This window comes from Equus caballus, chromosome 25 (genome assembly GCF_041296265.1).
Source record: "Equus caballus isolate H_3958 breed thoroughbred chromosome 25, TB-T2T, whole genome shotgun sequence".
Lineage (NCBI taxonomy): Eukaryota > Metazoa > Chordata > Mammalia > Perissodactyla > Equidae > Equus > Equus caballus.
Window position 1 is genome coordinate 25,033,479 of NC_091708.1, and position 14,248 is coordinate 25,047,726.

Consider the following 14,248-nt stretch of genomic DNA (forward strand, 5'->3'; position numbering starts at 1 on the left):
TTCATAGGGTAAATAGTTCCCCCTAAAGTGATTTGTTTTATAATAAACCATATTTTGGATTAGCATATGACAAGTTATATTTACACATATAGAAAACTTTTGCCCCCAGGATAACTGATGCCTCAAAATGTGCAAGTAGCAGATAATCCGAAATCTTGTGTATCCTTGGTCCAGCAAATGACTTAGTTACTCCCAGCTTCTGTGTCCTCACCTCTAACATGAGAGAGTTGGGATATCTGGTTTTTTTTTTTTATTAAGATTATGATGATTAACATCCTTGTGAAGTTACAGTTGTACATCATTATTAGTCATGTTGTAGGTGCACCACTTCACCCCTAGTGCCCTCCCCCAACCCCCTTTCCCCTGGTAACCACTGATCAGTTCTCTTTGTCTATATGTTAACTACCACCTATGAGTGGAGTCATACAGAGTTCGTCTTTCTCTGTCTGGCTTATTTCACTCAACATAATACCCTCAAGGTCTATCCATGTTGTTGTGAATGAGACGACTTTGTCCTTTTTTATGGCTGAGTAGTATTCCATTGTATATATGTACCATATCTTCTTTATCCAATCATCAGTTGCTGGGCGCTTAGGTTGGTTCCATGACTTGGCTATTGTGAATAATGCTGCGATGAACATAGGGGTGCATGGGACTTTGGGAATTGTTGATTTCAGGTTCTTAGGATAGATACCCAGTAGTGGGATGGCTGGGTCATAAGGTATTTCTATTTTTAACTTTTTGAGGAATCTCCATACTGTTTTCCATAGTGGCTGCATGGTCAAATGATTTTTGACAAGGTGCCAAGACCATTCAATGGGGAAGGAAATCTTTTCAACAAATGGTGCTGGGAAAACTGGATATCCACATGCAAAAGAATGCAATGAGACCCTTGCCTAACACAATACACAAAAATTAACTCAAAATACATCAATCCTAAATATAAGACCTAAAACTCTTAGAAGAAAACATAGAGGAAAAGCTTCATGAAACTGGATTTAGCAATGATTTCTTGGCGATGACACCAAAGGCACAGGCAACAAAAGAAAAAACCAGAAAAATTGAACTTCATCAAAATTAAGAACTTCTGTACATCAAAGGACACTATCAACAGAGTAAAAAGGCAACCTAGAGAATGGGAGAAAATATTTTCAAATCACATATTTCATAAGGGATTGATATTCAGAATACATAGAGAACTCCTAAAATTCAACAGCAAAGAAATAAATAACTCAATTCAAAAATGGACAAAGGGGGAGCCAGCCCTGTGGCCAGGTGGTTAAGTTCACATGCTTCACTGTGGCGGCCCAGGGTTCCGCCAGTTTGGATCCTGGGCACAGACGTGGCACCGCTCATCAAGCTGTGCTGAGGCGGCGTCCCACACGCCACAACTAGAAGGACCCACAACTAAGAATATACAACTATGTACTGGGGGGCTTTAGGGAGAAAAAGGAAAAAATAAAATCTTTAAAAATGGACAAAGGACTTAAATAACCATTTCTCCAGAGAAGGTATACCAATTGTCAACAGCACATGAAAAGATACTCAACATCAATAATCATTAGGGAAACGTAAACCAAAACCATAATTAGATACCACCTCATATCCATTAGGATGGCCATTATCAAAACAGAAAATATCAAGCGTTGGGGAAGATGTGGAGAAAATGGAACCCTTACACACTGTTGGTGAGAATGTAAAATGATGGAGCTGCTATGGAAAATAGCACGGTGGTGCCTCAAAAAGATTAAAAATGGAATTACCATATGATCCAACAATTCCACTTCTGAGTATATACCAAAAAAAAATTGAAAGTAGGGACTCAAGAGATATTTGCACACCCATGTTCACAGCAGCATTATCTGCAATAGCCAAAAGATAGAAGCAACCCAAGTGTCCATCTATAGATGAATGGATAAAAAAAGTGTGGTATATACATACAATGGAATATTATTCAGCCTTAAAACGGAAGGAAATTCTGACACATGCTACAACATAGAGGAAACTTGAGAATATTATGCTAAGTGAAATATGACAATCACAAAAATACAAATACTGTATGATTCTACTTATATGAGGAACTTCGAGTAGTCAAATTCAGAGAGACAGAAAATAGAAGGGTAGTTCCCAGGGGTTGTTGGGAGAGGAGGAATGGGAAGTTGTTTAATGGCTAGAGTTTCAGTTTTGTTTTGTTTTGTTTTTCCTTCTCTCCAAAGCCCCCAGTACAAAGCTGTATATTCTAGTTGTGAGTGCCTCCGGTTGTGCTATGTGGGACGCTGCCTCAACGTGGCCTGACGAGCGGTGCCATGTCCGCACCCAGAATCCAAACCAGCGAAACCCCGGCCGCCAAAGCAGAGCACACGAACCTAACGACTCGGCCACGGGGCTGGCCCCTAGAGTTTCAGTTTTGCAAGATGAAAAGACTTTTGGAGATTGGTTGCATAACAGTGTAAGCATACTTAACACTACTAAACTATACACTCAAAAATTGCAGGGTTTTTTTACACCAAACATCTCCTACGGCAACCATCAAAATGGTTCAGAAGACCTTCCATCCCTGACTGAACGATCCAGCTCTTACTATTCTGTTTGTCCAGCTCATTATATTTATTCATTATGTAATGAACATTCAGTTCTATGTTTCATGAAAGAAGCACCGCTGGAAGAACATAGCCTTCCTAAGGACAGGGGAGAAGACAGTAGGGCCTATGCAACATCCAAGGAAGCGACAGGAACAGAAAACACGGCAGTGCTGAGCTTAACCTGCCCCTCCTACTTTCAGGAGAATGAGAGGAGTCAGCAGCCTGGCAGGAGTACAGGGAAGTGACAGAGCAATCTAGATGTTCTCCAACTCAGGCTTCAGCAGGGCAATAGGATGAGGGCATTCATGGAGCTTAAGAGGAAGAAACAAAACCAGGTCAATGCAAACGCAGATCCAACCAGGTCCCCGAGGAAGTTCAGAATATCCACCATCCATAAAGGTTTCACCTGCCCATCCTTTATAAAGGCAAAGTATTCCACACATTTTTATGGTTACGACACACAGTGTGTATCTCAAACACTGGGAAAACAAATGTTTAAACATTGAAATTTCATGGGAAGAAGAAAACAGAATTTACAAGAGCTTTTAAAGAAATATACCTTATTCCATTCACTTGTGATTCGTAATATGATGTAGTAGTCATTGCCTGTTCTCAAGGGGGCATTATAATATTTCCCGTAGTACAGCCTGTCTCCAATAGCTATCTCCATGGTATCATCGGGAACATCTTTGGCCAGTAGTTCTGCAGCCACATATCCATCAGCATCAGAAGCATTGCTAAAGAATGAGGTAGTCCCTTCAGAATCACAGGAAAATGTGTTTTGGAGGGCCAGAGGAAGCACTAACACCTGATACGAACTGGAAGAAAAAAGAAAATGTCTATCAGACTCTTGCTTGGGGGATGCATTCATTCATGTATTCATATTTACTGAGCATCTGCTATAAGATAAGCACTTTTCTCAGCACTGAAGATACAACACTGGATGAGAAAATGTCCTTGCCCACATGGGATTTACAGTCTGACAGCTCTAAGAGTCATGGAACTGCAGTTTTAACCTACAGGGTCAATGCCAGCTGACACCAGGCAAGGGATCTCTTCAAGTTCTGGCTGCAGATGGATACCAAGTACATCCTCTTCAGCTGGGAGAAGCGGTTGCATGTATCCCAGCCCTGAGCATACAAGTCATAAAGCTGATCAAATCAGTGGTTTTCACGTGGGCAGATAAAGCCCAGCTGTGGAAAGGGCTTAGCAGTCACATGGAAGCCGACTGCCCACAGGAGTTAATGTACTAAGTCTGCAGAAAGGCTCCAGAAGATCACATGGCAACCTAAAGCAGAACTCATGTGACTTACATTCCCTCCGGTTCACAGACTGACACCAAAGTTCATGGGAAATAAACGAGAAGAAAGGCGTGTAAAGTCACCATGAGTCAATCTAGCCTGAAAATATCCTGAAACAGCCAGAGAGGGAAAATGTTATACGTGCATTGTGACACTGTTCCGTAAATGTGGACTTAAAAACACGCTAGCAATCAGGTGTCGTTGTACCACGTGTTTTAGTATTATTTATCCCACCAAATAGAAAACTTATCAGTGAAGGGAAATGTAAGAATAAAAATCCGCTGAGGAAGAATCATGCCTTCCTTTTTATTCCCATCTACTTCGCATTTACCTCCTGCCTCTAGGACAGGGAGTGTTGGAACGGCTGCTTTCTCCATCAGGCCTGAGAGCAGAGATTTAGATGATTTACTCTGAAATCTGTACACAGTTCTTTGGCTATGGTTGATTCCCCACTCAGGTTTCCTGAGGTGAAATTTCAATAAAGAGGAACAACACGCTTCAGCGCCAAATATGATTAGGGTAATTTCCAAAACTCATGAGGCCACGTAATTCTGTTTTACCAAGAACTATCCTCTTGCTGTTCCACATTCCTATTGCCCCATCTCCTGCTTCCTATCCTGAGTCACTAGGTTAAGGAAAAGAAGCCCTCCCCCACAGCAGGTGTTGGGTTTGGAAAGTATCCACCCAGCAGGCTCCCAAAATTCCTAGGTGTCCTCAGGGCCCTGATTTCCACAAAGTCTGGGTTCACCTCAGCAAAGGGCTTTCTATAAAAGGGACAAAGTCAAGCCTGCAGGGCAAGGAGTGGTCATGGCCACCACCAGTAAACATTTACTAAACCTCCAGTGACTACAAGGAAACACCTCTAACAGCAAAGTTCCCTGGGGATTTGAAGACACGCCTATGAATCACAGGTAAGAAAGTAAATGTTGCAGCAGCTCCATGCTGTCCATAGGCACAGCTTCAAATCCCGCTCATCTTTCCGTGTAGGTGGTGGTGTTCAAGGGCAAGTTCAAGGCTCACCTGAACTCATCTGGTTCTGTACAGGCCACGAGAGGCCCCATTCACGGGACATAAAGTAGTCTCCCTGGTTAGCATTATAATCATCGTCATCACCTGAGCTGTTTAATAATCATACAAATTCCCAGCCCCCATCCCAGGCATCCTGCATCAAAATCTCTAGGAGTAAAGTCGGAGAATTTGTATTGCTGAGAAAGAGTCCTATAACCTGGCAAGTCGAGGAGACACTAGCATGAAGAGAGCCCAGGAACAGGCTCCATCATGTGCCCAAGATCACCAAGCTAAGGAAGGGAGCCTTGGTCCCAGAGCACCCGGCCAACCGTGTGCCCCAGCACACCGCCCCCTAACAATGCACAAAGCAGACTCAGGCCTGTCTCACACTGGCAAGGCTGCTACCCCCAGCTCAAACCAGGGTGACAGGCTGAGGAGACTGCCCATTCACCTGCTGGTAATTAGCCTGATGACGTTAGCAAAGCAGTTGTGGCTGTTTGGAGCATGACTGTTCTGGAATGACTTCTCCCCTCTTTCTTGTCACCACCCTCCCTTGAATGACTCATGGATCTCCACTTCCTGTTTTGGAGGCACTGGCTGGCACATAACCACAAAGCTAGACTGTCATTGGCTTTTCTTTCTGCCTTACGTAATGATTTGGCCTAAATATCTCATTTGCTCTTGCAAATTCTCTCAGGCAGTGATATCACAACTTCTGCTCTCTTTATAGCAACAGAATTACAATACCTTCCAGTAACTTGTTAAGAATCAAGAAACAGAACAGTTTAGGCAATAGCCATGCCTGGAAAGACTTCTGAGCATTTACTGAATTTAAGCTCATGGAAAGGCGGGAAAAGCCTACATTTCATTAGAAATGGACATACAAATAGTATCTTCAGACTTTCTTTTTTATAATTTTATAATATCTCACATTTATTTTTACCTTGATTATACTGAAGGGTCATTAGACTGAGGGTCAAGAGAGACCTAAGGCAATGTAGGTTAAGTCAAGGATGGCGATGCTATTGCCATCTCCTTGACTTATTCCTGTGAGCAAGTTGCTCGTCTCTCCAGGTGAACTTCAAACTTCCTCTCTAAAACAGGGAATAATTCTGCTTTCCTAATCCTATCATGACCTTTGTAAATAAAATGCTTAACTGAACACCTTGCAGTCCACCAACGGAGGTGAATTAATTCCATCCTAATGCCATCTAGAATCCAAGAAGCAGTTGTTAACTCTGCAGTGTCTTGCCCATAACTCAATACGTGAATGAATTAAAAGAATTATCCAAATGACCCTTTCAGAAACCACTACACACCCCCCAAGATCATCCTTAAATAAGGGGTCATATGCTCTGTCTTTGGTAAATGAAAGAATGCTCCTGACTCACCATCACTAACGGATGTGGCTATAAATAGAGACGTGGGTATAAACAATAACACCTGGCATGTCATAGACACTCAACCAATGCTTGTCCAATGACCAATGCAATGGATTTGATTTCTTGAGCTAAGCTGCCCAAATGCTTGTCTCTGGTCCCTTAGAAGTCTCTCGATTCACTGGGGAGGCTGCTGATTGGAATTAAAGGCTCAGTCCATGCCCAAAGAAACATAAAAATAGGCCCTAACTATATTGCCCCAACTACTCAAGTACAGCTGCCTAAATGAAGTCTCCTTCTCACTGAAAGCAAAGTTTCCAAAACACTCCAAGGGGATCATGGGGCAACCACAGAAAAGAGGCCACTACTGACCTGATGGGTCCATTTTTCTCTTTGGCTTTCCTCAGTCTCAGGCGTGGTAGAGGCCCTCCATGCACTGTGAAAAAGACTGCTTCTGGAAGGGGAGGCTCTGAAAACATGTTGAAAAGGAGAAAGGGGTACAATCAAGAACAAGCAGAAGCACAAAGAAACTGATCATTGTGGGGCCATCAAAAGCAAAGTTTTAGGGCCAGCCCTGGCAGCCTAGTGGTTAAGCTCGGTGCACTCCGCTTCAGCGGCCCAGGTTTGGTTCCTGGGCGCAAGCCTACACCACTTGTCTGTCAGGGGCCATGCTGCGGTGCAGGCTCACATCCAAAAAAAAAAAAAAGGAAGATTGGCAACAGATGTTAACTCAGGGCAAATCTTCCTCAGCAAAAAAGGGAAAGTTTTAATGTAAGAAGTGATGAGCGTATTCTGACATATGCTACAACATGGATGAATCCTGAAAACTTTATGCTAAGTAAATAAGCCAGACACACAAGGACGAAGATTGTATGATGCCACTTATACGAAACATCTAGAACAGGCAAATTCATAGAGACGGAAGTAAATTAGAGGTTGCCAAGGATTGAGGGGGTGGGAAGGGAATGGGGAGATATTGCTTAATGGCCAACAGAGTTTCTGTTTGGGGTGATGAAAACATTTTAGAAGTAGACAGTGGTGATGACTTACAACGTTGTGAATGTACTTAATGCCAATAAACTGTGTACTGAAAAATGGTTAAAATGATATATTTTATGTTCTATATATTTTAACACAATAAAAAATTTGTTTTAAAAAAAAAAGGAAGAAGAGGAAGTGATGCCCCAGAGGGTGGATGCTGTGGGCATTACAGTTTACTTGGTGGATGGGTTCCTATTCGGTGGGGGAGACCAGCGTATCACTCTAGATCCTTTATAATCACACAGCCTTCGGTCCTTATTTTGCTCTCCCCAGGAACCAGATTTCCCAAAGAGACTTTCCACTGGGAGGAGAATATACTGATTGGCTGACACCAGTGTTCTAGCATCTAACCGGTAGTTACAGTGACCGTATAAAGGCACCAGCTGCCATTCTGCCTCTGGCTAACAGCTTGGATGCATTGGGCACTAACCAAACGCTCTAGATGTGTCCTGTATAAGCCTCATCTCATTTATTCTTCTCAACAATGCTATCAAGGTATGAGATTCATGGAGACAACCAGTTTCTCCCCCTCTTAGTGTTCCTACATTGGCCCACGCAATAGCCACTTTCCTCTCCAAAATACTAGGAAAAGAGCCTGATTTGTGAGACAGCTGGAATTTGGTTGATGTTCCCATGTGGTCTCACCCTTTTTTTTTTTTTACTTTTCTTTTTGGCAGGGTAGGGGCAGCCTGCATGCAGGACAGGTGTTTCTCTTCTGCTCCCGTTCTCCAGCCACTAGGCAAACGTGAGTCAAGGCAAGTCTGAAGCCAGGTCTACATCTGCCCCAAAGATTCAATTTCTCCATAGGCAGGTCCAAAATTTAGATGTGGGAGGAAGTTCCAGGAAGGTTCAGACCCAAAGGTCTTGGCCTCACACCCAAGCCAATTTTACCAACAATAAAACATCATTTGATCCTTATCTTACTCTTGTTTATATTTAGAAAACAGCTTTGGGGTAGAAACCCTCAGCCCAAATGATAATAAATAAAAATGTGGGTCTGCCTAGTTTTTAAAGCTCTATAAATTTGTTATTTATCTATCTCAATGCAACACACATTTATTAGCCACCTCTATGCACCAGACACCATATGAGGCTGTGAGAGACAGTCATGAAAGACACAATTTCTGCTTTCCAAGAGCTCAGAGACCAATAGTGGAGACACGCAGAGCTTAGAGCTATGATAAAGTTGTACACAGGGTGTTGTGGGAGTGCAGAGGAAGAACACCTGACGAGGCCCAGGCGGTGAGCCCACCAAATATAGAAGCAGATATGTGTCGGGGCAGGAGGTGGGAGGGAGAGAGGTCAGAGACAGAACTGCAAGTATTTCAGAAGGGCCGAAAAGTTGAGGCCCAGCCAGGTAGAGGCAGGCGATAAAGTGAGAGGCGGGGGTAAGGTCAGCTCTGAGGTCCTGGAAATAATGAGAAGTCATTTGAAGATTCTTAGCAGGTGTGTATTTTAGAAATACATCTTAGACAGCTGGTTGGAGAATGAATTGCAAAAGAGCATAAGCACCAAATTGTCTAGAAGCTGGGTAAGAAGTGCGTGAGGTGTGAAGCAAGTGATGGCACCCAGAAGGGAAAAGAGGGGCAGACGGAAGAGACGCTCAGGGGAGAGAGGAACAGAATGTAGTGGGAGATAAGGAAGGGGAAGGAATCTGGGCTTTGGTTTTGGCAGTTGAGTCATGCCAGTCATTGAGGTCTGGGGGAAAGTACAGAAGCAGCTCACTTCTAGACCCGGTCAGTTTGAAATGCTTGCAGAATTATCCAGCAGGCAGCTAGAAATACGGGTGCAGAGCTCAGGAGCAAACTGTGGTGGCGATATGGAGCCGGCCGTCAGTGGGAGAGCTGACAGTGAGAGCTGCCCAGAGGGACAGTATAAATGCAGGCAAAAAGAGATGAGGGCCCAGGGCAGACCACCAGGAAACCCAGGCATCTAAGACAAGGTGGAAGAGTGAGAGTCCCCTAGAGTTTTTATTAAACAGTGCTAAAGGTAGAATTTCCTCTGAAGTCACCTAGATGTGGTTCCATAGATTACGTTTTCCCTAAACCTGTGGGATTGCCGGGGACCCTACGAGGTCACCTGGAACAGCCCCTGCTTACAGTCAAGGCTTCACACAAACATGCTGAAGATGTATGCTGTTTCCAAGAGGATTCCAGAAAGAGATTCCCAAAGTGACACCCCTGAGGAGGACAATGACTTGGTTCCAGCAGCAGTGATGGGGAGAAGGTGAGTTGAGTGTGAAATGCCCCTACCAGGGCCCCCAGGGGAATGTGCCCCATCCAGTTGGAGCTCTCTGCCCTCAGCCCTCCATGCTATCCCTGATATGCCCCTTCATTTGTGATGCTGTATGGTCACAGTAAAGTAAGTGGTTTTATCACACACCTTGTTTCCAGCCCCGAGGGAGATTAACTGTTCATCCTTCTCTGTATGCGAACTGGCCTTAGGCTCTTTTAAATTATTCCTCTGTTTGCTCTTCTCTGAGATTAATAATTCTAGTTCCTCTAATCTCTTGGCTAACCTTTTAAAACCACCTGGCTTCTCACCATCCTCAGTAAGAGCAGAACCAAGTGCTCACTCAGCTTGGAGAAGGCCGACCCACAGGCCGACCCAGAGCAGGAAGGCCGGCGGCCACATTGCTCCTTACAGTCTAGCATCATTCTCGCAATTCTCAATGTGCCACTCCCATCTGGTTGACTCCATCGACATGTGGCTTCTAGACTGTTTTCTGCTCTGCCTGCTTAAGGCCTTCCCCATCTTAGATTTTAAACAGTCTTACTTTTTCTCTCCAATGTAAAAGCCTGAACTTCATGAGTCTGGTTCTTAGCCACATTTCGAGGTTAAATAACCTTAACTTGTAGGCGTATTTTCCAAGGTGCTGTTTCCGGTCCCCAAAACTACTGTCCGTGGCAGATCTGCTCTCCCTTTCCATTAGCCTTATTACTGATTTAAACCAAATCAGACCCAAGGCCAGAAATGGATTGCGTTTGGGCTAGAGAATGTAGTTCTTGCACCCTGGGTATGTGAGATGGGGAAGACCCAGAAGGGAGACCCTCATTTCCATTCCTAGGTGCCAAGAATGTCCATCCTCTACCAGAAGAAAATGACGAAGAAAAATATGGGGGCTACCAAGTGAGAAAACTTCGAAGACTAAGGAGAAAAGCAATGAGGAGAACCTGTCCTGCAAAACACGAAATATATTATAAAATTACAACAATTGAAGTGGTAAGGTACAAGCACAGGACAGGCAAAGCAATGGAAGAAGCTGGACAGTCTCGAAAGAGATTCAAATAAATAAGTGAGAATATAGCGTGTGACATGGACAGTCTATCCAACATTGATGGGACACTAGCTTACCGTTTGGCGGGAAAAATTAACATGTAAATTTAGTCTTATACCACACATCAAAGCAAATTCTAAACGGGTCTACGTTTAAAAGTGAAAAGCAAAACTATTAAGAAGCATTAGAAAATATTAGAGAATAAGAATTGATCTGATTTCAGGGTGGGGAAGGCACAACCAGAGGCAGAAACTATAGAAAGAATCAATAGAATTGATTACATGAAAATTTAAAATGTCTAAATGTCCCAAAGGATATTGAACAGGAAATTAAAGAGTAAATAACCTGGGGGGGTGTAATATGTCCAACAAAAGATTAATATCATTAACGTAGGCAAACTATTACAATCAATAAGAGAAAGGAGGTAGGGTAGGTGCAAATGTGTGAAAATTCCTCTAAAACTCACAAAAATAAACAAAAAAAATAAAAGAAAATGTTATCTGCGCCAAAACTACACAAAGGTCCCAACTTTATACTGTAAACTTCAAGTAAATGCAAGGAATTAACACTCATAAATAAATACACACAAATAAAGACACCGTGATGGTTCTTTTCTAATCCTCGACACCTCCCCAGATAGATCATGACACCCACTCGAGGCACGATAATTTGAAATTGATGGCAATAGCAAAAACGGTAGCTTACACCATAAGTCCCCAGATACCGCAAGGCTAGCTACATCTCCACTATCAATAAACTTATGAGACTTGGCCTCCCAGGGAGAAGGAACAATCTTCTTTTCATCTTTGTATCCCCTTCAGCACTTAGCACAGGTCTTTGTGTATATAACCAATCAAATATTTGCTGAATTAAATTAAGTTGCAAGTACCCCTCCCCCACTCCTACCACACACAGAAACCCTGGTTTTTAGGCTTCTGACATAACAAAACTTTCCTACTCGTATTTTGTAAAAGCTAATCTCAATACAAGAAAATAGCACATCCAGCCCATTTTCCTCTGTGGTGTAACATCTTGTCTCAGTGGGGCCTAAGCCGGGATGTGGAAGCTTCCAGTGAGAGGAGCTGGGAGACATCCATCCCCACATAGCCACTTCCTTGGGAGTCTGGGGGTGGGATCTGAAGCTAGAAAGCAGTTGGGAGATTTGTGGAGATGAGAGGAATAGGTGGGTGGCTCATGGAGGTATGGAAGGCCATGAGTGCCTCCCTCCTGGCCTGACCTAACATTAGGTCTTCAGATGTCAAAGACCCTGTATCCATGAAAGACTTTGAGAGAGTGTGGACAAAGAGGGGAACAGATGAGATGAAGGGCAGTCTCTCTTCTGACCTTTGGTTCTGCCCCCTGGGAGCCAGGGGGACCAGCAGGAATAAGTGTGGTCCCCTGGAACCAGCCCGAGGACATAGGGTTCTCACTGAGGACACAGGAGTACACTGTTCTTGGATAGTTTGTGGGTAGCCAAGCATGGAAGAGAAGCCTGCGGCAGAAGAGTCCTTAAGAGTCCTTCCTAAGGACACCCAGTAGTAAGAGAGGAGGTGTCAAGGTGAGGAAGTCCCTAGTTTTATAGGAAGAATCAGAGCTTGCTGACTGGACCTCTCTGTTAGAGGGACAGTCCGATAAGGCTTGGGACACATCTGTGCTTTCAGTTGCTTTCCTGAAAAAGTATTCTCTCTTTCTTATTCTGATTGAAGCCAGCCTCAGTCCTGAAGGTAGACTCAGGAGGGAATGATTCCCTTTACATCTTTTCTTCCCTTTTCTCCTCCAGCATTCTTGGTTCCATAATAAACCTTCATGTCGTGTTATATGTTCCCCATGTTGTGTAGTACAAGCGGTTTATGTACGCACGCATTTGCTGTCTCTCTTTCTCTCTCTTTCCCCACTTTTCCCTTCCTAGTTTCTCTCTCTCCCTATGAGAAACATTTTGCTTACAAGCTTTTTTGACTTGGCTAAAAAATAGCATAACCAGTGTGTGAAAGCTCTTCTGAGTCTTTGGGCCTACATCGAGGATGACAGTTTGTTCCTGGCCCTATCCCAAGGAAGTAGAAGAGGTGGAGCCGTTCCGAAGAACTGGGATCAACGGGCTACCTGGGGAAGCCCGTCAGCCATGAGTCAGAAACACCGTGACGGCATCTCCATCTCACCCACCCCTCTCACCGGCATCCTCTTCCACTTTCACTGCAACACTGGCCTCTGTGCTTCAACATTCCTAGAGCTTTCACCTTTCTCTGAGGTCAGCGATATATTTAAAGGGCTTGTTTTCATCCTGTTCCCATCAGGAAGATTTAACATAAGATGCTCAGAAGGGAAATTCCATTCACTTTTCTTCTGGGAAACTAGCTGTTGCGTTCCCAGGCCCAAATCTCTCGCCTCACATTTCTGGTAAAACTCAAAAGTTCACAATTTTACTGAAACAAAACCACATCTTGGCAACCAAGTATACCTCTTCACATCAACAAGTAAAGTTTTGGTTTTTTCTCCTTTTATAAAAGACAGGGTTTGGGTTGGTTTGTTTGGTTTGGTTGTTTTCGTTTTTGGTTTTTTTTTTTTTCACCCTTTAGAAGATCCTAACAACGTGAGTTTTCACACTTTTTTAAAATTGCAAATTCTCTAAAGTAGGGTAGAGTTGGAAAATATGTAGTTACGTTCTCAATGAACTTAAACAGCTCAACAGCGTCCCCTGGTGGCCACGAGCACAGACACAGGGCGCTTGAGCTACCGGGGCTATGTTTAGCCAACAAAACAAGGTAGAAATAAGTGTCGCATAGAGATGAAACTCCCTCTCCCCAGGTCAAAACCTATGAAATGTTAATCTGAACCAGCAACGCAAACCACCCAAACGCAACAAGGACCGAAGAGCAGGAGACTGCATAGCTGGTCATTTTAATAAGTCACCACAAAAAGGAAGGCCCTAATTGCACATTACTTCTCTTTCCAGCTCAAAATTTGATGAATCTTTCTTGGTCTAAAGGCTTTCTTAACTAACCAGGCATCTCTTCAATATCCTATACCACCCACTGGCCATTTCGGGGTTGACTCCCATATTCATTCACTACAAAGATATTTCTTTCTTGTGCCATGTGCTAACACCGTCCTTTTGTGTTGAGGAATCAATGTAGAACACAGACAAAAATCTTTAACAAGCCTCCTATTTTAGTAGGGGAGAAAGAAAATAAACAAGTAAATTAAAAAATGCAAATTCTGGGGGCCGGCCCCATGGCCTAGTGTTTAAGTTCAGCACGCTCCGCTTTGGTGGCCCAGGTTTACAGGTTCAGATCCTGAGTGTGGACCTACACCACTCATCGGCGGCCATGCTGTGGTGGTGACCCACACACAAAATAGAGGAAGACTGGGACAGATGTTAGCTCAGAGCAAATCTTCTTCAACAGAGAAAAAAAAATGCAAGTCCTGAAAACAATTTCGATGAAGAAATTCAAACAGGGTAAGCGGATAGAGAGTAATGAGGTGGAGACGGGGAGGTTATTTTTGAAAGGATGGGCATACCTCTCTAAGGTAATGGCATTTTGAGCCAAGAGCTGAATGATTATAAAGAAACCGTGTGGAGAGAGTGTCCCAGGAGGAGTAAACAGCAGACAGAAAGGCTTGGATGCAAGAACAAGTGTGACCCGTTTGAGGAAGAGCCAGGAG

The 14,248-nt window shown here is 43.6% G+C and overlaps 1 protein-coding gene across 8 annotated transcripts in view; it reads right to left on the reverse strand.

Annotated features, from left to right (window-relative positions):
* The window catches only part of SUSD1 (sushi domain containing 1), a 183,105-nt gene that overhangs the window by 77,094 nt on the left and 91,763 nt on the right, over positions 1 to 14,248 (reverse strand). For 6 of the 8 annotated variants that reach the window (XM_070251347.1, XM_070251348.1, XM_023628658.2 and 3 more), the window contains 2 exons: positions 6,643 to 6,739; positions 3,142 to 3,400 (listed from right to left, as the gene is read on the reverse strand). The exons of the other annotated variants lie outside the window; for them this stretch is intronic. In XM_070251347.1, the coding sequence (XP_070107448.1) occupies positions 3,142 to 3,400; positions 6,643 to 6,739 (356 nt within the window). The remainder of the gene's footprint in view (positions 1 to 3,141; positions 3,401 to 6,642; positions 6,740 to 14,248) is intronic. 8 annotated transcript variants of the gene reach the window in all.